At 43.3% G+C, this 23,893-nt stretch overlaps 1 protein-coding gene and 1 long non-coding RNA gene across 2 annotated transcripts in view; one reads left to right on the forward strand and one right to left on the reverse strand.

Moving 5' to 3' along the window:
* On the reverse strand, positions 1-20,110 carry LOC112841840 (uncharacterized). Its single transcript, XR_003213232.1, has 3 exons — positions 19,982-20,110; positions 2,300-2,453; positions 1-1,471 (listed from the first exon to the last, which is right to left on the reverse strand). It is a non-coding gene; the product is annotated as an uncharacterized LOC112841840 (long non-coding RNA).
* olfm1a (olfactomedin 1a) overlaps positions 13,634-23,893 on the forward strand; it is a 19,584-nt gene continuing 9,324 nt past the window's right edge. The window contains exons 1-4 of the mRNA XM_003455489.4: positions 13,634-13,932; positions 14,678-14,827; positions 20,018-20,173; positions 23,460-23,679. Coding sequence (XP_003455537.1) covers positions 13,837-13,932; positions 14,678-14,827; positions 20,018-20,173; positions 23,460-23,679 — 622 coding nt within the window. The 5' untranslated portion in view covers positions 13,634-13,836. The remainder of the gene's footprint in view (positions 13,933-14,677; positions 14,828-20,017; positions 20,174-23,459; positions 23,680-23,893) is intronic.

Here is a 23,893-nt window from a genome sequence, read left to right on the forward strand (position 1 = left end):
ATATAAAGTGCCTTGAAGCGACTGATATTGTGATTAACATACACATACACAAAACATACACAAGGTAGAAGAAATATTATTTAGATAGTTTAGATATAAATATATGTGAGTATGTATATGTATACACTACAAGTCAAAGCTTTGGACACACCCTCTCATTTGATGTCTTTTCTTTATTTTTGCTACTTTCTACATTGTAGATACAAATTGAAGACATCAAATATATGAAGCAAGATATATGGAATTATGTAGCAAAGAAAACATTGATAACTCTAAACATGTCTTATATTTTAGATTCCACCCTTTGCTTTGTTGACAGCGCTGCAAACCCTCGGCCTTCTCTCAGTGAGCTTCATGATGTCGTCACCTGAGATGGTTTCACCTCACAGGTGTGTCTGTCAGGGTTCATTGGTGGAGTTTCTTACTTTCTTAATGGGTCCATCAGGTGTGTTGTGCAGCAGTCAGGTTGGTGCACAGCTGACAGCCCTATTTGACAACTGTTAGAATTCATATTATGGCAAGAACGAATCAGCTAAAGTAAAGAGAAACAACAGTTCATCATTACTTTAAGAACTGAAGGTCAGTCAGTCTGGAAAACTGCTAAAACCCTGAATGTGTCCCCAAGTGCAGTTGCAAAAACCATCAAGCACTACGACAAAACTGTCTCACATGAGGACGCCCCAGGAAAGGAAGACCAAGAGTCCCCTCTGCTGCTGAGGATACATTCATCCGAGTCACCAGCCTCAGAAATCACAAGTTAACAGTAGCTCAGATTAGAGCCCAGATAAATGCCACACAGAGTTCCAGCAGCAGACACATCTCTACTTGTTCAGAGGAGACTGTGTGAATCAGGCTTTTATGGTCATATAGCTGGTAAGAAACCACCATGTTCAGGTGTAGGTGGAGGATGTTTATGCCTGTGAAAGTCCACCCGCAGAGTGCCATCATGATGTGTGCAGTGCATTATGGGTCAGTGCTGTAAACTGGCAGGCTTTCAGAGGTGCCATCTGTATTTCTAGCCCAGATTTTACATGTCACAGACTATGGAGTGTTTGGTTTTAATTCAGGGAAAAGTGAAGGAAGTGGAGTGATGTTTGTGCTTTCCTGGTGAAAAAAAACAGGATAACGAAGGGGAAATTTTCTCCACAGATGACTTCCAATGTGTGATATTTCTTTAGTCAACTAAAAGACTCCCCGCCGGTCTTCTCCAAGAAAGAGTCCTAATGCCTTCAAACAGTGAGTGAAAATATCTCTAAGAGAGTCGAGACTGCTGGCTGAAAACCGTCTGCTCTGAAAGTGAACCAAAGGTCATCACCTTGATCAAACAGCAAGCGACAGTCAGCCAGTTCAGTGAGCTGGTCCAGACACGCCGATGCAGTGGGCAGTGTGATGGTGGTCGATCTGTGACATCCCTGTCGGGGAAATGTCTGCAATGTTTTTTCTCCTTTCCTCCAAGACCATTCAGTGAGTTCTGAAAAAGAAAAAGTGAAATATTTTTGGATTCTTTGCTCGTTATGATTGGTTTTATTTTTTTGTCTGTTCACATTAGAAATTTTCATCCCCGATTGAATTCAAATTGAATTTTCATTTTGTAACCGTGTGCTCTAATGGTCAAATTGAAAAAGAGATTTTAATCTCAACGTGTTCCCAAATTAATTACTGCTGCTTAAGACTGCTGATATAATGATACAGTGAAAATTCTGATTCTGGTTTCACAAAAACGCTTCGTTTCCTCCCCTCTCACAGAAATGTTGGTCTTTGTCCAACGTGTGTGTGTGTGTCAGATGGTACTCAGCAGGTTTCAACACACAGGAGCCGCAGATAGAGATGTTGTTTCCATGACAACCCAATGAGGAAGATGATTATTAATTTAAATACGTTTCCTCCTCCTCCATCTGTTCTTCTCCTGCTGATGGTTTTCCTCAGTCTGAAGATCATGAAACAGTGTTTGTGCCTTAACCCGTCCGTCTGTAACTCATGCAGTTCTCATACATATTTTAAGGATTAAAATCTGATAATAAACATTTTTCTGCAGCTGAATTAAACATTTTTATGTAACTGTAAGTGTGAATGTGTCCTGTGAAGCAGCTGATGCGTTTCACACATCGTGTTTATTTTAAAGGAACGCTCTCACTTAGCTTTTTCACTTTTACCGAATGTCAACCAAAGCCTTAACAAACCCCAATACAGTTTAACCAAACACTAAACACAGGTTAATTCTAACTCTGCTATTAAAGGTTGAAAATGTTTCCTTTTGGATGTAGTTTATAATTTAATCTGAAGATGTTGTTCACCTCACCAAGAGAGAACACCAGCTCCTGAATGTCGCGGTCCAAACACTCCTCAGTACCAACGCAGGAACAAAAAACAGACACAGTCACTCCTTAATGCACTCTGGATTCACGTGGACTGAGCAATGTCCTGGCTGTGGACCACTGGACCAGATATTCACCCTGTTTGTAAGTAAGAAAGTTAAAAATTTATTTATATGGCACCTTTCAAGATGTAAAATCACAAAGTGCTTAACAAGACCCAATAATGGATAAAGAAAAAAAAACAGAACAAGAGAAATCAGTATAAAGCAGATTTAAAAGATATTGTTTTTAACTGGCTTTTAAACAAGACCACAAAATCCACTGCTTATTATGGGTACCATTAGCAGGCCCTGGCCACAGGACCTCAGGGACCTGCCAGGGACATAAGGGTGCAGAAGCCCTCTGAAATAACCTGACCCAAGCGAGTCCGAAATAAAGCAGTTCTGGAGGGCGGCCACGTGGCCAACGGCTGTGGCAACTGAGCAGGTCCAGAGGCTGACCACGCCGGCGACGAAGTCCAGTCAGCGGCCCAGAAGGCGCCCGCTGACGCCAAATCCAATGTGGACGAGGAGATGGCAGCGGAGCAGCTGCAGGCAACGGCATGGGAGCCGGCGGTGACGGAAGAGCAGCTGCGGGCCAGCAGGTGCAGAAACCTGTGGCTGAAGACAGGCAGGGCCAGCGGGTGTGGAGACCCCTGGCTGAGGAAAGAGAGACCTCACAGCCGGCTCTGAATGCTGTGGCTGCAGGTCAGGGAACTTAACAGGAGGACGAACGGGCAACTGAGCTACGGGAGACTGGGTGACAGACTGGACTGACTGGACAGGGAGAGACTGGACTGACTGGACAGGAGGAGACTGGACTGACTGGACAGGAGGAGACTGGACTGACTGGGCTGTTTCTGATTCTTCAGCAGACCACAGTAAAAAAGATGGTTGATGCCTCCACAGAGTCATGGAAGCTCTTCAGGAGCTCCTCGTGCACCCCAAAAGACCTGAGTTTCAGTAGCAGATACTGCCTGCTCTGGCCTTTCCTGTAAATGGCTTTTGTATTGTTAGTCCAGTCCAATTTATTGTTCAGGTGTAGGTGGAGGAGGTTTATGCCCGCAAAAGTCCATCATATTAACCCCGATTCTTTGATCCCCATGATAGAACAGAGAAAACCCCACTCATAGTGGTCAAAACATTTATATTTCTTTTTATTCAATCATCTTCCGGAAGAGAGAGTCCTGCACAGCCCCAAAAGCCAGTTGCAGAAACTCTAACATTTGAAGCTCAAGATATGTCTCATATAGTGTTATTTTTGTACTTCAGACATCATACACGTCACACACAGTTTCATTACAAACAAACTCCTACTCAGTTCCTCTTTTCTGAGTCTGATTTATTAATATGCCTGTGCACTAAAACTTCCTGTGCAGCTTGCAATAACTTCCCCTTTTTGAGGCCTGTTGCCAGGGCAACCTGTCTGAACTTAGTTTCACTCTGTCTGTTTCTAATATACTACAAAAACATGAAGTTCCTGTCTGCCTGTGCCCTTTTGGTCAAGTCTGGGCCTCTCATAAAACAATCTAATTAGCAAATAAGCATTAAAAATATATATTTAAATCTCAACAATCACCAGCTCCTTGGTTTTCCCAGTGTTGATCTAGAGGCAGTTCCACTGGCACCAGCTGACAAAGTCCTCAATCAGTTCTCTGTACTCCCCATTTTCCCCATTGTCGATGAGCCCAACAATTGCTGAGTCATCAGAGAACTGTTGCAGGAAGCAGTAAACAGAGGAGTAGGAGAGATCTGTGGTGTATAAAGGGCATAAAAATGGAGCCAGGGCTGTTCCAGGACTGATCGTTGATGGAATCCAGTTTTTTACAAGTAACGCTTATGTGTGCTGTAAATGTCTATGCTGTGAAACGTGGACACATTTCGATTTTTGTTTATCAACACCATCATGACGTGTGCAGTGCATTATGGGTCAGTGCCGTAAACATTTCCGCATTTATACGTAGATAAAGTAACTAAACAGAACACCACAACAAAACATTTTCTTGCAAACCACACAGAAATAGGGTGTAACACAACTGAGTTTCACATTCACATTAACATGGTAAAGCTTACAAAGTGGCACGTCGTCAGACCTATATGGAATAAACCAAGTTGTTACTCAGCAAGAACATCCTCGATTTAATTCAAATTGAAGTTTTGAGAAATTTGTCAGAAAAGGACCCCAAATTTTATCAAATTTGACATTTTGATTCTGGACGGAGCAGTGGATAATTTCAAGACTGAGACATGACATAAGATCAGAAGTGGACATGGGTGGACGGAACAGCAGCTTTCCACCTCACTAAAATTGCACAAATAGGCAGGAGACAACCAAAAGACAGCTTCCAAAATTTTGCCCCAGCAATACACTTATCATCCTCACCCACTGTACCAAAGAGAACAAGTAGGGGGTTGGGAGCCAGTTTCAGGCCAGTAGCAATTAGCCAGGATAAATCCTGGCTAATTTAGATTTAGATAAGTGGGCCCTATGAACTACTTACTGAAATGTAATAGAGAGTGGCGAGCACAGAGTGACATGGAATTTACCAAAGTGAGGACCGAATCCCAAACATCATCGGACATAGAGAGATCCAACTTTTTTTCCCATGTGGATTTGAGGCCCTCACAGGGAGCTGAAGTTACACTACCTAGTTTATTGTAAATGCAGGAGACTATACCTTTGCCTGATAGTTACTCTGGATGGCATTACCTTGGCCTCCAGTAACACTGTGAGGAACCTTGGAGTCATTTTTGACCAGGACATGTCCTTCAATGCACATATTAAACAAAGATGTAAGACTGCTTTCTTCCATTTGCGCAACATCTCTAAAATTAGAAATATCCTGTCTCAGAGTGACGCTGAAAAACTAGTTCATGCATTCATTACTTCCAGGCTGGACTACTGTAATTCACTATTATCAGGATGTCCTAAAAACTCCCTGAAAAGCCTTCAGCTGATCCAAAATGCTGCAGCAAGAGTCCTGACAGGGACTAGAAAGAGAGAGCAGATTTCTCCTGTTTTGGCTTCCCTTCATTGGCTTCCCGTTAAATCCAGAATTCAAAATCCTGCTCCTCACATACAAGGTCTTAAATAATCAGGCCCCATCTTATCTTAATGACCTTGTAGTACCATATCACCCTATTAGAGCACTTCGCTCTCGCACTGCAGGCTTACTTGTTTTGGTTTTTGGTTTTTTTAACCTGTCCCGTTTGGCTCTTTTGCCATCAGAATTATTGTCTAAAGGCGAAGAAAGATGCCAAACGGATTTACTTTACCAAATGAACCATCCCAGCCTTGCCGTAATGGTCTATTTGATTCACCTTTTATTGTTTTTTTGTTGTTTTTTTTAATTTTCACTTGCTAGATACGGGACAGACTTGAATGGGGAAAAGAAAGAGGGGGAAAAAACAGCGGGGAAGAGGGACGGGGATAAAGGGCAAAAAACAAAAACCAACAAAATAAGCAGACAAAAAATACATATATCGATCACCTGGATCACCTGTTGAGAAAGAAAAAAGAAAACAAGCAGAAGAAAACGAGAGTAATAGAATAAACAACATCACGATGATCTATGTGAATATAACAGTAAATACTAAATATTAAACATTATTGTGCAGCACGTTGGATCGACAGCGCACAGTGTGCTTTGAGGTAGGAGCCAAAAAGGGTGTAGTTTGTGTGTGTGAGCACCCGTGTGTACACCTGTGAGCATTGACGCATTTGTTTTTAAAAGGTTCCTTCATGTAATGATCTGGTAGAGGGTGTGGGGGGGGCCATAGCCCCGTCCTCCAGGGCGTGAAGCAGGTATGGAGGAGATCAAAACTCCAGACATCCAGAGGCCCTCAGAACACAAGAGACCAAGGAAGACCAACAGAGGGGCAGCCGCGCCACTATCCCAGAAAGAGCTGAGGAGAGTCCCAGATGAGGGGTCACTCAGCAGCCACGGAGCAGAAGCCAGGGGGGTTGCAGTGACATGCCCGTGAGCTCCGCCGGCTGCCAGCTGTGCCAGAGTGACCGAGCCCCAGGCCGAGAGGCCGAGGGCACCCCACCCCGAAGGGGCCCGTGCGAGCCCCAGGCTCCAGGCCCCGACAAGCAGCCACCAAGGAGTGAGCCGGTGTGCACCTGGACGCCCATCCCCGGACACAAAGAACCACCAACCCACCGATGTCTGAGGGTGTCCGCCACCGGCAGGGGAGTGGTGGGGGGAAATAGGCCTCCATACCTTGGAGGGCCTGAGATGTCCCCAGAGAGGTGGCGTCTGATACCCAACCTGACATATAGACACAGACATACAGGCACACACAGATACAAACATTCATTCCCACCCTCATGCTGTCATATGCAATTACTCAACACTCACCCAATGTGGAGACAGACATAAATAGACACTGTACACACAATCACACTCCCCAAGCGTACTCTAAGAACCGGGTCTAGGTACCCTTGCCCCTGGAGGGGGAAACAGCACCCAGACCCAGGTAGTGTTACCCTTTTCCCTGCGGTGGGGAGAAGCAGACCGCCCCGACTCCGCAGCAGCAGGGAGGCCCCACATTCCAGACCCCAGTCGGACGGCCAACTCCTCCTCCTAGCCCCCCCGCTCCAGCAGGCCGCAGAGAACGGGGGTGTGAGAAGACTCCAAACCTCCCTCCACCCGCTCATATGTAGTGTTGATGCATGTGTGTTCTAAGGTGCATTTAAAACCCAGGAGGGCATGGAGCTACCTGCCAGAGCAGCAGGTAAGCGCATAGCCCCTCCTGATAGCCCTCAATGTCTATGTGTATTTAAAATTGAGAGGTAGGCTTACTTGTTGTTCCTAGAGTATTTAAAAGTAGAATGGGAGGCAGAGCCTTCAGTTTTCAGGCCCCTCTTCTGTGGAACCAGCTTCCAGTTTGGATTCAGGAGACAGACACTATCTCTACTTTCAAGATTAGGCTTCAAACTTTCCTTTTTGCTAAAGCATATAGTTAGGGCTGGACCAGGTGACCCTGAATCCTCCCTTAGTTATGCTGCAATAGACGTAGGCTGCTGGGGGATTTCCATGATGCATTGAGTTTTTCCTTTCCAGTCACCTTTCTCACTCACTACCCACATAGCAGACAGGTCTGGCTCAGATCTGGTGTCAAGTCGGCACTGCTGGCTGACTTCTGGCATGGTAAGTGGTATGTCAACCAGATGTGGGCCAGGTCTGGGAATGATGGCTCTGTTTATGTGATGGCATGCCATATCTGGCCCAATTGTGGTTTGGTTTATGCGGCCCAGACCCATAGAACACAGGTCTGGCCCGGATCCGGCATCAAGCTGACACTTCTCATTGACTGGTCTCATGGCAGGGTGTATGTCAACCAGATGTGGGCCAGGTCTGGCAATAATGGCACTATTTATGTGCCTATTTTCCTATTTTAGATAGAAGACCCAAATGTAATGTTGCAATACTATACTGCTATGGTAGCCAATGTTTCAAATGCAGGTTTGACAAGTTTGTGTGTGTACACTTTATCCAAAACCTAGTGAGTGTTTACTCATGTTTACCACTGAGTGGCTGTAACTGAGGTGGTAGAGCAGGTCACCTACTGGTCGGAAGGTTAGTGGTTTGATTCCTGGCTCCTCCAGTCTGTATGTCAAGAGTATGAATGTAGTTAGGAAGCACTCAGTTTAGAGAAAGTGTGTAACTGGGTGAATGTGGCATGTTGTATAGAGCACTATAAGTAATTGGGAAAAGTGCTATATAAGAATCAGTCCATTTATTTTCTGAAGAGAGTTTCGTCATGTAGCTTTTGCACTATCATGTTCCGGCACATGTTCTTATTACATGGCTTGATTAAGGGTTACATTAGGCTGACATCTGGGGCCAGAGCTGAAACTCTTCTGGGCCAGCACAGGGCCAGCAGTGTGTCTGTAACTGTCCTTGTGCTGGCTCATGTGTGGGCCACCTCTGGCAAACCAGATCTTTGCCACCAAAGGGCCGTCATTCTTTGCGGTATGTGGGCCATGTGTAAGCACATTGTGTGGGCCAGTTTTTGGATAAAAACTGGTAAAGATTGAAATAGATATAAAAACTTAGTAAGAATGTTTGTTTTAATGGAATTAATTTAACCAATCAGAGTTGTGTTCAAGGATGACCACCTTAGTAGGCTTTGTTTGCCATTTTTAATAGTGTAGAACAGTTTGGTTTGAGAAGTTATTTATACTTTCTTGTAATTGTGATATCCAAGTAAGTAAACTGCTCTTTGACCACTTTGGAGGGAAAACCAGACAGATCTATTTGAAACGTGTGTGTCCAAAATTCACTTTGGACACATTTCCTTTATAACCAGACACGTAAAAAAAATTGAGAAAGTAATGACAGTATAGATGGTAGGGAGACATGGGGAGAGAGATATTGACAGGTATCTGCTGAGCCGATGGTTTAAGCAAGGTTAGGAGAGTAGTTTGAAAAAGAACTGAGTGACAGAATGTGCCCAAGGGGCAGCAAATATAATAAGAACAAAAGAAGCCCCAAAGCAGAATCTTGGGGTACACCTGAATGGACTGAATGAGGGGGGAGATCTCTACTTAGAAGTAGAGATCACTCAACAGTGAGGCAATAGTGAGCACACTTGAACCAATGCACTGAAAGACATTTTTGAACAAAGATGTAGGGAAAATGTCCATAGAGCAGGAAGGGACTTTCATCATACCAATAAGTTTTGCTAGATCAAGTACAGTTACTGATGTAAAGCTGCTGAAAATAACAGGACAAGCTGGTGTGGGAGCCATCAACACAGATGCTGAGGAAGTGATATTATTTCTTACATTTCTGGGTTTCTCCCACTGAAAACGCTATCAAACAGAATCAACATTTTGGGAATTCTTTTCCTGGATGATTGAGCATGCATCAAGACATTTCTGACCTTATCAGCAAAAAGGAAAGAAAATGCTGACAGTCCTCATTTGAGGATATAGGAGCAGTAGGTGTAGCGGGAGAAATGATGCCACTAATAATCTTAAAAAACAACCTAGTGTTACCTCTGCTCTTTGAAACCGGGTTATTTTGCAGATTAGGAAAAGGCCTACAACTCTGCTGTGTTCTTTGGTTCCTGCTCTGTTGTTACAGGCCGTTAGGTCCTTGTACACCCAAAGTGGGAGCCGTGTAAACTTCCTGGAGCAGTTTTTCAGTGAGTGTTGGACTCTGCCAGGTTTCCCCTCATCATCAGCACTGGAAGGACAATAATAATAATCCAGAAGTGGAAGCAGAGCAACTACAGATGAAAGTTTCGACCTGTCTCAGCAATGCAAAGCCCCCAGCATCCTACATCAGCATAGAGGAGAGGAAGGCACTCACATCACTTACTAATGACAACAACATTATCATCCTTCCAGCAGACAAGGGTAGGCGCACAGTTTTGCTAAACCAGAAAGACTATCATGAGAAAATTTTGTCACTGCTCAGTGACAAAAACACTAATGAGCCCCTGAAACGAGACCCAGGAAGTGGTTACAGGAAGAGGGTGATAGACTGTCTGAAGCAGTCAGAACAAGACAAGGCTATTGACCGGAGCTCATACCACAGGCTGTACCAGGGGAGTCTACACCAAGTCTGTATGGTTTACCAAAGATACATATGTAAATAGGGTGCACCTTTAAGACCGATTGTCTGAATGATCAACTCGGTCACCTATAACATCTCTAAGTTTCTGGCTTCGATCCTCAACCCACTGGTAGGCAGCTCTGAACCCAGAAACATGCGTGTGCCATGGGTTCCCCAGTTTCACCCATCGTGGCCAGTTTGTACATGGAAGAAGTGGAAAAGAGGGCTTTGCTATCCTACCCTTCTCTTTGGCTCTCAGCGAAGGCGGTCACACTTTTCCTCCTCTCCTCCTTTCCCCTATCTTCCCTGCTTAGCTGCTTATGTCCTTGTCTTGTCTCGTGTTTTTTTTCTATCACTTCCCTGGAACACTCTCTCACAGTCTGTGTCTAAAACCCTAAAGAGAACTATGGATTTGATCAACTGGTCTCTGAATGCTATTGACACCCTCTTCTCAACGAGAAGTCTGGGCTCGGGAGAGCCCGAGTGCCCTGGAGGGACCTTCCCTGTCGGATACACGATGGACAGGTGGCAGAATTGGAGGATCGTGTGCCTGGCGGGACTGTCGATCGAGGACGCTGAAGATATCTACCTATTCGGAACCATGATAACAGGGTTCTTGCTGATCGGAGCTGGCTTGGCCCTGGCTTATCAGAGAATTAAGAAAGCGGAACCGGCTGTCCAAACCGCCACAAAGCTGCCCGCTGAGATTGAATTGACGGGACGAGGTGCGGGTTTTGAGAAAGGGCTCACAGACAGGGACATGGTCAAGAGCTTGGAGGCAATTGCGGCTGCAGTGAATACTCAGAATAACATCTCTGAGCGGATATTGGGACACATCAGGGAAGAATCCGCTCAAATCAACAACTATGGGCGGAAGTTGGAATACATCACGGATCAGTTGGCTGCGGTCGCGAGGTCTCAGAATCTGATCTGTGAGCAAAAGAGTGACAAGATCACGGAATTGAAGGTAAATAACATCATGGAAAAACTCGCAGCTATCCAACGGGTGATGGAGGGACCAGTGTCGGAGTGCTAAAAGAAACAGCTCGAAATTCTCATGAGTTGTTGGAAGACAATCGCAATCATAATATGACTACCCTTCCGGCGCCAGCTGCGGGCTCAAGGCTGGAGCCGATCTAAACAATCCCTGATAACGACTATGTTGAGACTGTTCCTTCCCATCCCATGCAAGGCCACCTGGGTTGGCTGGTAGACTGTTTACTTAGCCTGGCAGGGCGAAGGACACTGTCTCCGCTGAACTATGGACACGCATACACATACACTTACACTGATAAGCATACACTGATCGCCCTCCCTTTCCAAACGCCTTCGATGCTTGTTTCCTGCGGGGGAACACGGCGGGTCTATGTGCCGCGCTGGAATGATAGCGCTGTGCAGGGCGGCTGCTGTGTTCGCTTCGGATAACTCCTCACCCCCCACCCATCCCCGTGGCTTGTCATGTCCTTCATAATGTTGTGCTGTGGACATTCATGTGCTTTTTTGTGCAGAGGAGTTTTTTTGTTTCCTGTTCTCATGCTGTCCTACCATGGAAGCACAGCATGAGTAGGGGTCTCTTTTTTTCCTCTTGTACTTTCCCATTGTAATGTACATTTCAATGTTTTTCTCTAATGCTACCAATCTCCGACCTGTATCCCCATGTAATGTCTGTGTTGTATGTGTAAGGTCGGGGGGGATCCCATTTCACTGCAGGGCAACCTGCATGTGACGAATAAAGCTTTGATTGATTGAACACCACCAAGTCATTGGTTCAGGTATGTGGATGACACAAGGGTGAAAATCAAATCTCAGGACGTACCACATTTCACAGATCACATTAACTCGGTGGACCAACACATCAAATTCACCAGGGAGGATATGAAAAGTGGCAGGTTAGCCTTCTTAGACTGTGAGATTTCCATCAGTAATGGGGGACATCTAAAAGCTGACGTGTACCGTAAACCTACGCATACGGATCAGTATCTAAGGTTTGACTCTCATCATCCACTGGAGCACAAACTGGGTGTCATCAGGACGCTACAACACAGAGCGAACACCATCCCCACTGACACAGCGGCCAGGGAAGCAGAAGAACATCACATCAAGAAGGCCCTGAGTAAATGTGGTTATCCCAGCTGGACTTATGTCAAAGCTGGGAACGCTCCTAAAGAAAGCTCCAGCCGATCCAGTAGAGAAGGACAACCGCTGCCTAAGGTAAAACCTGTAGTGATCCCATATGTGTCAGGAGTATCGGAACAACTGAGACTCATTTTTTTAAACACCAGGTCTCTGTGGTTGTTAAACCTCAAAACACACTGGCCAAAAACTGGTCCACCCCAAGGATCGGGTCCCCCGACACAAACAGAGTAACATAGTGTACGCTGTTAAGTGCCAGGAGGATTGCCAGGATTTATACATCGGGGAAACCAAACAACCTCTAGCGAAGAGAATGGCACAACACAGAAGAGCAACCTTGTCAGGCCAGGACTCTGCAGTCTATTTACACCTACAGGCCAGTGGACACTCTTTCAATGATGAGGATGTACACATCCTGGACAGGGAAGAACGCTGGTTTGAGGGCGGAGTCAAGGAGGCCATTTACGTGAAAAGGGAAAGACCATCTCTGAATGGAGGAGGGGGCCTAAGGGTACATCTGTCACCATCTTACAACGCTGTGATTGCAGCCATTCCCCAACTCTCTGTGAATGGGACTCATGGCCATTGATTAGTGGTTGTTGATCAACGATACTAAAAAAACAAAAAAACAAATAAAGTTTTACAGTTTAAAACAATTTTATAGAGCCAAATCATAACCACAGTCGCCTCAAGGTTATTTATATTGTGAGGCAGACCCTACAATAATACATACAGAGAAAAACCCAACAATCATATGACCCCCTATGAGCAAGCACTTTGGCGACAGTGGGAAGGAAAAACTCCCTTTTAACAGGAAGAAACCTCCGGCAGAACCAGGCTCAGGGAGGGGCGGGGCCATCTGCTGCGATTGGTTGGGGTTAGTAAGCACGCAGTGTGAGAGCGAAGTGCTCTAATAGGGTGATATGGTACTACAAGGTCATTAAGATAAGATGGGGCCTGATTATTTAAGACCTTGTATGTGAGGAGCAGGATTTTGAATGTGGATTTAACAGGAAGCCAATGAAGGGAAGCCAATACAGGAGAAATCTGCTCTCTCTTTCTAGTCTCTGTCAGGACTCTTGCTGCAGCAGAGTACTGAATATTTTATGTACATTTAATTTTGATAATATTCTGGATATTTAGAATTGAGCTATTTGTGTATATTAGAACTAGTTCTTAGATTTTGTAACTTTGTAACATTATTTCATTTAGTCTTTTGCTTCTGATGTAACCACATGATAATTTTAATCTCATGAACCTTACAGGTGAGTTCATGCATGAACAGAAAACTCAGATTTTTGTGCTCAGCTCTAAAATATATGGAACCCCATCAAGAGTTTTTTTAATTCTTCAAATCTAAAATATTTATATGAAATACAACATTTCAGAAAAAGATGACATTTTCTGCCTGAGACCAAATGGCTTCCTGCAGGAATACACACCCACACACACACACACACACACACACTCAGCAGCATGGACAGCTCCTCCTCCTTCTGCTGCTGTTCCACCGATCTGTTCACCAGGCAGGCTGTGACATCATCATCATCATCTCTTTCTCTCTCTCTCTCTCTCTCACACACACACACACACACTCAGCAGAGCAGTTTTATTTCCACTTGGCTGACTTCTGGCGTCGCATCAGAGAAGAAGAGGAAGAAGGAGGCAGTAGGAAGAGGAGCTGAGAGGAGCAGAGGCAGCGTCAGGTAGCAGATGAACAAATAACCCAGTTAATCAGCAGCTCCTTAACCAGCTGAATCCATAGGAAACAGGCTAACGTAGATGTGTCTAAGCTTTGAGGAGAAAGAGATGGAGTCTGAAGAGAATCTGCTGAGTGCTTACCTGCTGCTGCTGCTGCTCGGATCACACTTTACTCTGGTAACACGACCCTGCTTCTATTTATATTCTGCCGTGTGAGGACTCCCTCATGGTATCATGTATTCTGATCTGTTTTGGTGCGTTCTGGTGAATTTCAGTCACAGGCTGTAAAACCTTTTTTCTAACACACTTCCATGTTGGTGAGAAAATGGTGGTGTCAATCGATCTCGATCTGCATCAGAGACCAAATCTTTGATCATCTTTAAGTCAGAATGTAAATGTGCTTTTCTTTGAGATAACTCTGGGTTAATGTTGTTTTTTATCTACCTTCCCTTTATGCAACCATTTTTCAGATATTGATAATTAATCCAGGTCACGTGGTTTTCAGCCCGATAATTAATTTCAGCTGATAAAGCCAGTGTCATTGCCTTGCTCAGTAGCACAGGTTGATAAAACGGAAACAAATGAAGCCAGATGAAAGTGTTCTGAATGTATTTAATATGTAATGACATTTCTCACCTGATTTAATAATAAATCTGCTAATAATCCGGATTATCCGATGGATAACAGCAGATTAGCTTCAGTGCGAGAGTGACATAGACATAATAGCTTTACAGCTGAAATACAAAGACTGTTAACAGTAAAAATTATAATAAAAGTGGAGCCTTTGCTGGACTGTAGAGCTATTGAAGGTTTTGATACTTCAGCAATGGGTTTGTTTTTTAGACACACTGATCCTTGTGAAGAACACATCATATTTCTGTTGTTTTAATAATGTCCTAATTTTCATCCTACCCTCGTTTAGGTGGGTCCTTCAACCCCTGAGGAGGGCTGGCAGGTCTACAGTTCAGCTCAGGACTCAGAAGGTCGATGTGTTTGTACAGTGGTGGCTCCTCAGCAGACTATCTGTTCCAGAGATGCTCGAACCAAGCAACTACGACAACTGCTAGAAAAGGTATAAAATACCTCTGAAAATTTTAATTCAATTTTTCAATTCAGTTTTATTTATACAATGCTAAATCACAACAACAGTGGCCTCAAGATACTTTATACTGTAAGGTAGACCCTACAATAATACATACAGAGAAAAACCCAACAATCATATGAACCCCTATGAGCAAGCACTTTGGCGACAGTGGTCAGCGCAGTAGCACCTGGTCAAGATTTTTACAGAGTCGCAGAGACGCTAGATTTTTGGCAGAAATGCAGCCACATCTTCATTTGGGAGGGCGCTAGGGGCCCTTCTGACTGGAGCACCCCTGCTATGGCATGGACCCGCAAGAATAACGAGCAGAAAGGCAAATGGTGGAACACACACTGAGCCACAGTACAGACAATACCCGCAGCTGACGGAGAAGCAGAAGTTTGAGTCAGAGCTTATTAGCGGTGTCATGTGGTTCTGGATCCTTTGGCACTGCTGGCATTGCCCTGATGCACTTCTGGGTCACTTATGTTGGCCGGATGCTTCTGAATGGATGAGAAGCTTGGCATCCCTCCAGATGACGAGGAATAAGATCACCACGAGGGATTTGGTTTGCTGGGCGAGTTTTCGGGCTGTTCAAAAGTCATTGTTGTCCATAGACTTAAAGTAAAAACATAAAATAAAATTACTTCTGTTAGTACTGTTAGCACTGCTGCAGAAGCAGGTGATCTGCTTCAAGGACCTTCAAACCAAACAGCTCCTACAGGTGATTGAAAAAGCTAAAAATATTGTAATTGGAAAATGCTGAATATAATTCTCTTGACTATTTTGTCAGCAGTATTCTGTTGGTGTATTTTGTGGTGTTTTCTTGTAATGCACAAAAATATGTATCAGATACCCTGATGGTGGCTTTCGCCTTTCTTTAATAGGAAGAAAATAGCCTTTTACTTCACACACATGCCTGCGCATTGTCACAAACACACACCCTAACCTAATCACCAAATCAAAACCCTATTAACAAAGTCCTCTCTCAGTGAGAATGATCATTCCGGAGTTAATTCAAAGGACCAAAAATTTCAGTTTAATTCTGCAGTCTCATACACTGAGAACTCTTGTAAATAATCTGACTTTAAGACTGAGTATGATTAGGGGATTTCTGTCAAAGGGAGCACTAGTTTATATAATGCACTGTGATGTTAAGAAACACTCAACACTTGCCTTGTTTTGAGTTTGGCTTGCTGTTCTTCTATGCATTGTGGTCATAAATAAAAAATAAAATTCTCCTCTCGCCCCTGCGGGTGGTCTATCCTTCAAACTCGGGTCCTCTACCAGAGTCCTGGGAGCTTGAGTGTCCTGCAGTATCTTAGCTGTTCGTAGGACTGCGCTCTTCTGGACAGAGATCTCAGATGTAGATGTTGTTCATGGGATCTGCTGAAGCCACTCACCAAGCTTGAGGGTCACTGCACCGAGTGATGCAATTACCACTGGGACCACTGTTACCTTCACCCTCCACATCTTCTCCAGCTCTTCTCTGAGCCTTTGGTACTTATCCAGGTTCCCATGTACCTGTCATTCGATAGTTATGTTATGTTATGTTATGTTATGTTATGTTATGTTGGTTATGGCGCTCCAAGTATATGCCCTTTCTGCTAACATCTTGCACCCTGCTGTTATGTGCTGCTTTCCTCTATCTGCTGGTGGTGCAAGGGCCTGTCCTTCCATGATGACTTTCTCCTCTTCCTTCTTGGGTTTCTGCTGCCTGAGGTATTCACTGAGCACCTGGTTGGTTGGGGACATCTTCCTGAGGTACTTGTGGATGTTCGTTGTTTGATCCTGGACTATGGTACTGACACTCACTAGACACCGGCCTCCATTCTTCCGCTTAGCGTACAGTCTCCGGGTGTTGGGTTGTGGTTGAAACCTTACATGCATGGTCAGGGGCTTCCTAGTGTTGATGTCAGTGGCTTCTATCTCCTCCTTTGGCCAACCTATTATCCCAGCAGGCTATCTGATCACGGGCAGGGTGTAGGTGTTAATATCCCAGATCTTCTTCTTGCCATTCACCTGACTCCTCAGGACTTACCTTACTCTCTGCAGGTACTTGGTGGTTGCAGCTTTCCTAGTGGCCTCTTCGTGGTTCCCATTTGCCTGTGGGATTCCAAGGTACTTGTAACTGTCCTTAATCTCTGTAATTTTGCCTTCTGGTAGTGTGAGCCCTTCAGTCCCTACTCCCTTCCATCTCTTTGTTACCAGACGACTACACTTTTCCAATCCAAATGACATTACAATGTCTTTGCTGGATATCCTGGTGGTGTGGATCAGTGAATCGATGTCTCATTCCCTCTTGGCCTACAGCTTCATGTCATCCATGTAGAGGATGTAGCTGATGATTGCTCCATTCCGTAGTTGGTATCTGTAGCGCGTCTCAATGATCTCATTGAGGAGTTTCAGGCCTATGCAGAACAGCAGTGGGGACAGAGCATGAGTCACCTGTACATAACAGCAGAGCTCAAGAAGATGTGGAAGGTGAAGGTAACAGTGGTCCTAGCGGTGATTGAGGCATTCTCTGCAGTGACCCCCAAGCTTGGCATGTGGCTCCAGCAGATCCCAGGAACAACACCGAACATCTCTGTTTGGAAGAGCAGAGTCCTAGGAACAGCTAAGATACTGCGCAGGACCCTCAAGCTCCCAGGCCTCTGTCAGAGGACCCGAGCTTGAAGGATAAAGACTGCCTGCAGAGGCGAGCTTTAAATAATCTTGATTGGATGAGCATACTATCCTATGATGACACTAATAAATGTTGTGATCTATTATACTCATCTATTAAAGGGTTTTTTCCACAGTTTCACAAAGAGAGTAATTTAAAGAAACAAGTTTATTCCTTGCCTTGGATCAATACTGAGTGTAAGCAGGTTATGAGACTCGGAGACAAATTACTTTTTTTTTTTTTTTTTTTTTACTTAAGAATCGTTACAATCTGGATTAAATACTGATTGACTAAATTTTATATCTGCAAGGAATAAAGTCACACAAACTTTGAGAATGGCAAAAGCTAATTTTTTCATGACTGTAATTAATAGTGCCAAAGGAAATTGTAAGTTGATTTAGGAAAATATTAACAAACTCCTTGGTAAAAGTAAGCATAACGGTGATAAAGACCTTGAACTTAAATTTGCCAATGAACTGGTATCAGAGCCTGTAAGCCTAGTAACTAAATTAAATAATTTTTTCCACAGTACCATTAATGAAATTGCACAATTGTTCCCTAATTCTTGTGACTCTCAACAAAATATTGGGAACACCGACCCCAAAATGGATGTTTCTTCTCAAGATTCAAGTTCAATATTCAAAAAATTACAGAAAATGAGGTAGAAAATATAATCTCTAAATTAAAAAGTTCTAAAGCAAGGGATGAGTTTGGATTTGATACCAATTTCTTGAAGCATTATTAATCTTGTCTTTTGGTGCCTGTGACCCATCTTATTAATTTATCAACCACGCAGGTAGTCGTTCCTCTGAATTAGAAGGTGGCAAAAGTTACACCAATGTATAAATTGGGTGATAAATCAGACCCTGCTAATTATCAACCTATTAGCATAATCCCTATCTTTTCAAAGATAAAAGAAAAGTGGGTTGCTAATTCAATCATCAAACATCTTAATGATTCCAACCCTATGCAATTCGGATTTCGCACTTTTCATTCAACAGAAACGGCTGTCTGTGCTTTTGTTGAGAGAGTGAAATCTTACTTAGACAAGAGCAGTTATGTTGTGGCTGTTATGTTTGTTGATTTTAAGTGTGTGTTTGACACTGTGAATCATCTTAAACACTTGTATAGACTGTCAACATTTAAGTTTAGTAATCACATGGATACAGTCTTATCTATCAGATAGAAAACAATGTGTGCAAATAAAGAATAGTAAGTTACCCTATCTTCACTGTACACAAGGCATCCCTCAGGGTTCAATTCTAGGCCCCCAGTTATTTTCACTCTATGTAAATGACTTGCTCAATGTGTGCAAAAATGTAGACAATCATTTATGCTGATGATACGGTAATTGTTACACAAACCAAACTGCTGATGATGCAGCCCATCAGCTTTCATTGGCATTACATGATTTACAAAAATGGCGGAATGACTCATGTCTGTGCCTTAATGTTAAAAAGACCGTATCAATGTTCTTTAGTAAACGTAAAAAAACCGTGGCCATACATGCCAACCCTCCTGATTTTTCCGGGAGAATCCGGAATTTCAGTGCCCCTCCCAAAAATCTCCCAGAGCCACCATTCTCCTGAATTTCTCCCGATTCTCCACCCGGACAACAAAACTGAAAAACCATATCCCAGAATTCATAGTGCAGCCCAGCCAATTCCAGTTTCCACCAATGGCGGCCGCTACTTAGTTTTAATATTACTCTTGTTACTCTTTCTGGGTCACAAAATAAACTTTTAACATATTTTCAGGCGAGAATGTGTAACCTTCAAATATCTGAGGCGGCGAGAACAGCGAACTCCTGGCACATCGTTTTCAGACCCCCCGCGGTCTTTCGCTGCTCAGGTTAAACATGATATATAAGTCACTTAGACAACTTAAAAATGTTATTCTTTGGTTTTTTTCGGTGTTTTCTTTGTTCGTGGGTAAATCGTTTTGGCTGAGATTAAAGTTATTAGATTAAATTAAATAAAACTTTATTAATCCCTCTGGAGGGTTCCTCCGGGGTTTTCACACAGCTGAATAAACGTCAAACAGAAAAATTATTAAACAGAAGTGTGAGACAGTCGAGAATTTACGCCAGTGTCCTTTTATATTTTAGATAGGAACAAGCAGATGGCAGAGTTTCACTCCACCGAGAGAGCTTGTGACGTAATTCTGAAGGCTAGACCGTCCCATTTCACAGTCGTTCAATTCCAGCCTATCCGTCCCGAAAGCTGGATATTGTCCTCTGTTGTCCACTCTTGTTGTCATTGTTTGTTCTAATATGATGTGATCACTGTTTTTGTCCTTGTCACATGATCTGTAAATAGTGTCTCTGTATGTTTTTTCTAACGTGTGTGTAACATCAACCTGCCAGAGCGTCTGCAGATGGAAATAAGCCCAAGGCTATAATCTGGCATATTTACATTTATTAGAATGTTCATTAATATGTGTTGTCCCTCTTTAAAATAAAAAAAGGAAATGACAGGTACCTTAGTGTTTATCAATGATACTGTCCTTCTGTCCAGGTGCAGAATATGAGTCAATCCATTGAGGCGCTAGATCAGCGGTCTCAGAGAGATCTACAGTTTGTGGAGAAGATGGAAGTTCAGCTCAAAGGTCTGGAAAACAAATTCAAACAGGTGGAAGATGGACATGAGAGCAACATTGCCAGACAGTACAAGGTGCTTTACCCACATCATGAAACTGAGCAATCCATTAACAACTTTGTGCTCTCTCTCTCTCTCTCTCTCTCTCTCTCCCTCTCTCTCTCTCTCTCTCTCTACTCTCTCTCTCGATAAAGAGCAATGAAGCATTTCAAAAAGAAGAGATCACTTGAAGTAACTGAACATAATTTACTGAGATAGAGAACTGCACTGCAGTGGGTTGTATCAAATCTATCTAAGGCTACGTTCACACTGCAGGTGAAAGCGCATCAAATCCGACTTTTTTGACGCTATGCGACTCATATCCGATCATGGTATGACAGTGTGAACGGCACAAATCCGATATTTTCAAATCCGATCTGGGTCACTTCCGTATGTGGTACTGAATCCGATACATATCCATATGTAAATAACAAAATAACTTTATAACTTAAAGCAAAATTGGGAAACGTAATGTCCAAAACAAGTCTTTATATTAAGGCCATCAGTCAAACAATACTGTTTGGTCTGGGTCTAAACAGAACGCGTTGTGCGTGACATCTTCTTTTGCGCATGCGGGCCGCTTTGAGGGTTCACACTAGAGCGCGTTTGTTGTCACATTTCATTTGTAGTGTGAACAAGCAGACAAAAAAATTGGATTTGATCAAAAAATCGGAATTGAGCATTAAGACCTGCAGTGTGAACGTAGCCTAATAGACTCCAATTTGTGCATGTAAATGGAGAGTCCTCTTCACACGCTGAGGTTAATTATGGAGTTCCACTGGGTTCAGTGCTAGGACCATTTCTGTTTACATTATACATGCTTCCCTTAGGCAGCATCATTAGAAGACATAGCATACATTTTCACTGCTATGCAGATGACACCCAGCTCTATCTATCCATGAAGCCAGGTAACACACACCAATTAGTTAAACTGCAGGAATGTCTTAAAGACATAAAGACCTGGATGGCCGCTAACTTTCTGCTTCTTAATTCAGATCAAACTGAGGTTATTGTACTCGGCCCTGAAAATCTTAGAAATATGGTATCTAACCAGATTCTTACTCTGGATGGCATTACCTTGGCCTCCAGTAATGCTGTGAGGAACCTTGGAGTCATTTTTGACCAGGACATGTCCTTCAACGCACATATTAAACAAACACTGGAAATGCTGCTAAATGTTCAGTTTCTATGCCATATGTTAAAACAAGATCTAGAGTGTGATTAAAGTGGTGGGTGGGTTCTTTTACATTTTGAGAGAAGCCAATTGAGTCTAATAACAGATTAAATGCTATGTTGAGGCTGTCATTTTTAGCATCTACATGGATGTTAAAATCACCCACAATAATTATTTTATCTGAGCTGAGCACTAAATCAGATAAAAAGTCTGAGAAATCAGAGAGAAACTCTGTGTAAGGCCCAGGTGGACGATAGATGATAACAAGTAAGACTGGTTTCTGAGTTTTACAGCTGGGGTGGACGAGGCTAAGCATCAGGCTTTCAAATGAATTAAAAGTCTGTCTGGGTCTTTGGTTAATTAATAGGCTGGTGTGAAAAATTGCTGCCACACCGCCCCTCGGCCTGTGCTTCGGGATTTCTGGTAGTTAGAATGACTCGGGGGTGTTGATTCATTTAAACTAACATACTCATCCTGCTGCAACCAGGTTTCTGTAAGGCAGAGTAAATCGATTTGTTGATCAATTATTAAGTCATGTACTAACAGAGACTTGGAGGAGAGAGACCTAATATTTAATAATCCACATTTCACTGTTTTACTCTTTGGTTCAGATGTGGATACTGTATTGTTCTTTCTTTGTGATTTTTTTGTGTTTAAATTGTTTATTGCTGGTTTTTAGTTTGTTTTTTGTCTTTTTGGGAGCTGACACAGTCTCAATGGAGATGGGTTTTTGGGGGGGTAGCAGGAGGAGAGAAGCTGCAGAGAGGCGTGTAAGACTGCAACTCTGCTTCCTGGTCCCAACTCTGGATAGTCATATTTTGGGGGGTTTAATAAATTGGTCCATATTTCTAGAAATGAGAGCTGCTCCATCCAAAGTGGGATGGATGCCGTCTCTCCTAACAAGACCAGGTTTCCTCCAGAAGGTTTGCCAATTATCTATGAAGCCCACATCGTTTCTGGGACACCACTCAGACAGACAGCAATTTAAGGAGAACATGCGGCTAAACATGTCACTCCTGGTCTGATTGGGGAGGGGACCAGAGAAAACTACAGAGTCCCACATTGTTTTATCAAAGTTACACACCGATTCAAAGTTACACACCGATTCAATATTGATTTTAGTGACCTCCGATTGGCGTAACCGGGTGTCATTACTGCCGATGTGAATTATAATTTTAGTGAATTTACGTTTACCCTTAGCCAGCAGTTTTAAATTTCCTTCAATGTCTCCTGCTCTGGCCCCTGGAAGACAATTGACTATGGTTGTCGGTGTCCCTAGCTTCACGTGTCTGAGAACAGAATCACCAATTACCAGAGTTTGACCCCTAGCGGGTGTGTCGCCGAGTGACACACCACCACACACACACACACACACACACACACACATAAACCAAAGTGATGTCATGGTGCTAAAGCAAAGGGTCTAGGGTCACCAAAATCAACAGGATTCATTCTAAAGGGCATGGATGTGCACCCAAAATTATTTTTTAAAAAAATGGATGAAAGATCTATAAGTCTGAAATTTAAAGTTTGAGTTGATGGCGGTGCTAGAGAAAAGATCATGTCGGGTTTTTGGTGATGACATGATGACTTGAGTGGGTTCATCCACTTGTGCCCATGAATGTCAATAATTTTGAAAAGATTTCATGCAAACTTTTCAAGAAACATTTATTCTAAATTAAAAGTTTGGCCTGATGGTGGCACCAGAGTTTCATTATCAAGGGGCTATTTGTGTATTCAATAAATAAACAAAGTGGCTGACACAAACACTTGGTCAACAATTGTATGTAACCATTTTCTGGAGGCAAAAATCCCATGGGGTTGACCCCATCGTTAAAACATGTTAGTAATATTTGAGGAGAATATGAGGGTTAAAAGTAGAGACGATGTCTGTCTTCCAAAGACAAACTGGGAGCTGGTTCCACAGAAAAGGGGCCAGAAAGCTGAAGGCTCTGCCTCCCATTCTGCTCTTAATTCTGCCCTAGAAACCACAAGTAAACCGGCAGTCAGAGAGCAAAGTGCTGTATTAGGATAACTTTATGCAATTAGGTCTTTACAATATGTTGAACATATGTGAGATTTAAAAGGACATTTGAAAACTTCTGATCTTAAGTGGGGGGGGTTTTCTGAATGTCTGCTGTTTTTCAGTCCATCAAAGCAAAGATGGAGGAGTTAAGGCCTCTCATCCCAGTTCTGGAGTCCTACAAAGCAGATGCACTGTTGGTCCGCCAGTTTAAAGAAGAGGCAGCGAATGTGACAAAGCTGCTGGGATCATTGCAGGAACAGCTTGGAGGTCTGGACTACCAGGAGCTCCACAGCCGGGTGATAAGCCTGGAGGACCGACTGAAGGCTTGCATGCAGAGGCTAGGTGGGTAGAGGAAAATAAAATCTGAAGCTCACACTATCTTTTTCTGAATCAAGAAAAACATCTGAACTTGCCTTTGTGGACTAAAGTTTTCAGAGGGCTGGATGTGACCACACAAAGCTGTGTACATTAAACTCACAATATATCCTGGAGTTTCTGCAAATTGTCTTGTTATTTTGTCCACATGTGCCTAAAGATTTCTCTGTTTGTTCTTTAG

Source organism: Oreochromis niloticus, linkage group LG12, assembly GCF_001858045.2.
Source record: "Oreochromis niloticus isolate F11D_XX linkage group LG12, O_niloticus_UMD_NMBU, whole genome shotgun sequence".
Lineage (NCBI taxonomy): Eukaryota > Metazoa > Chordata > Actinopteri > Cichliformes > Cichlidae > Oreochromis > Oreochromis niloticus.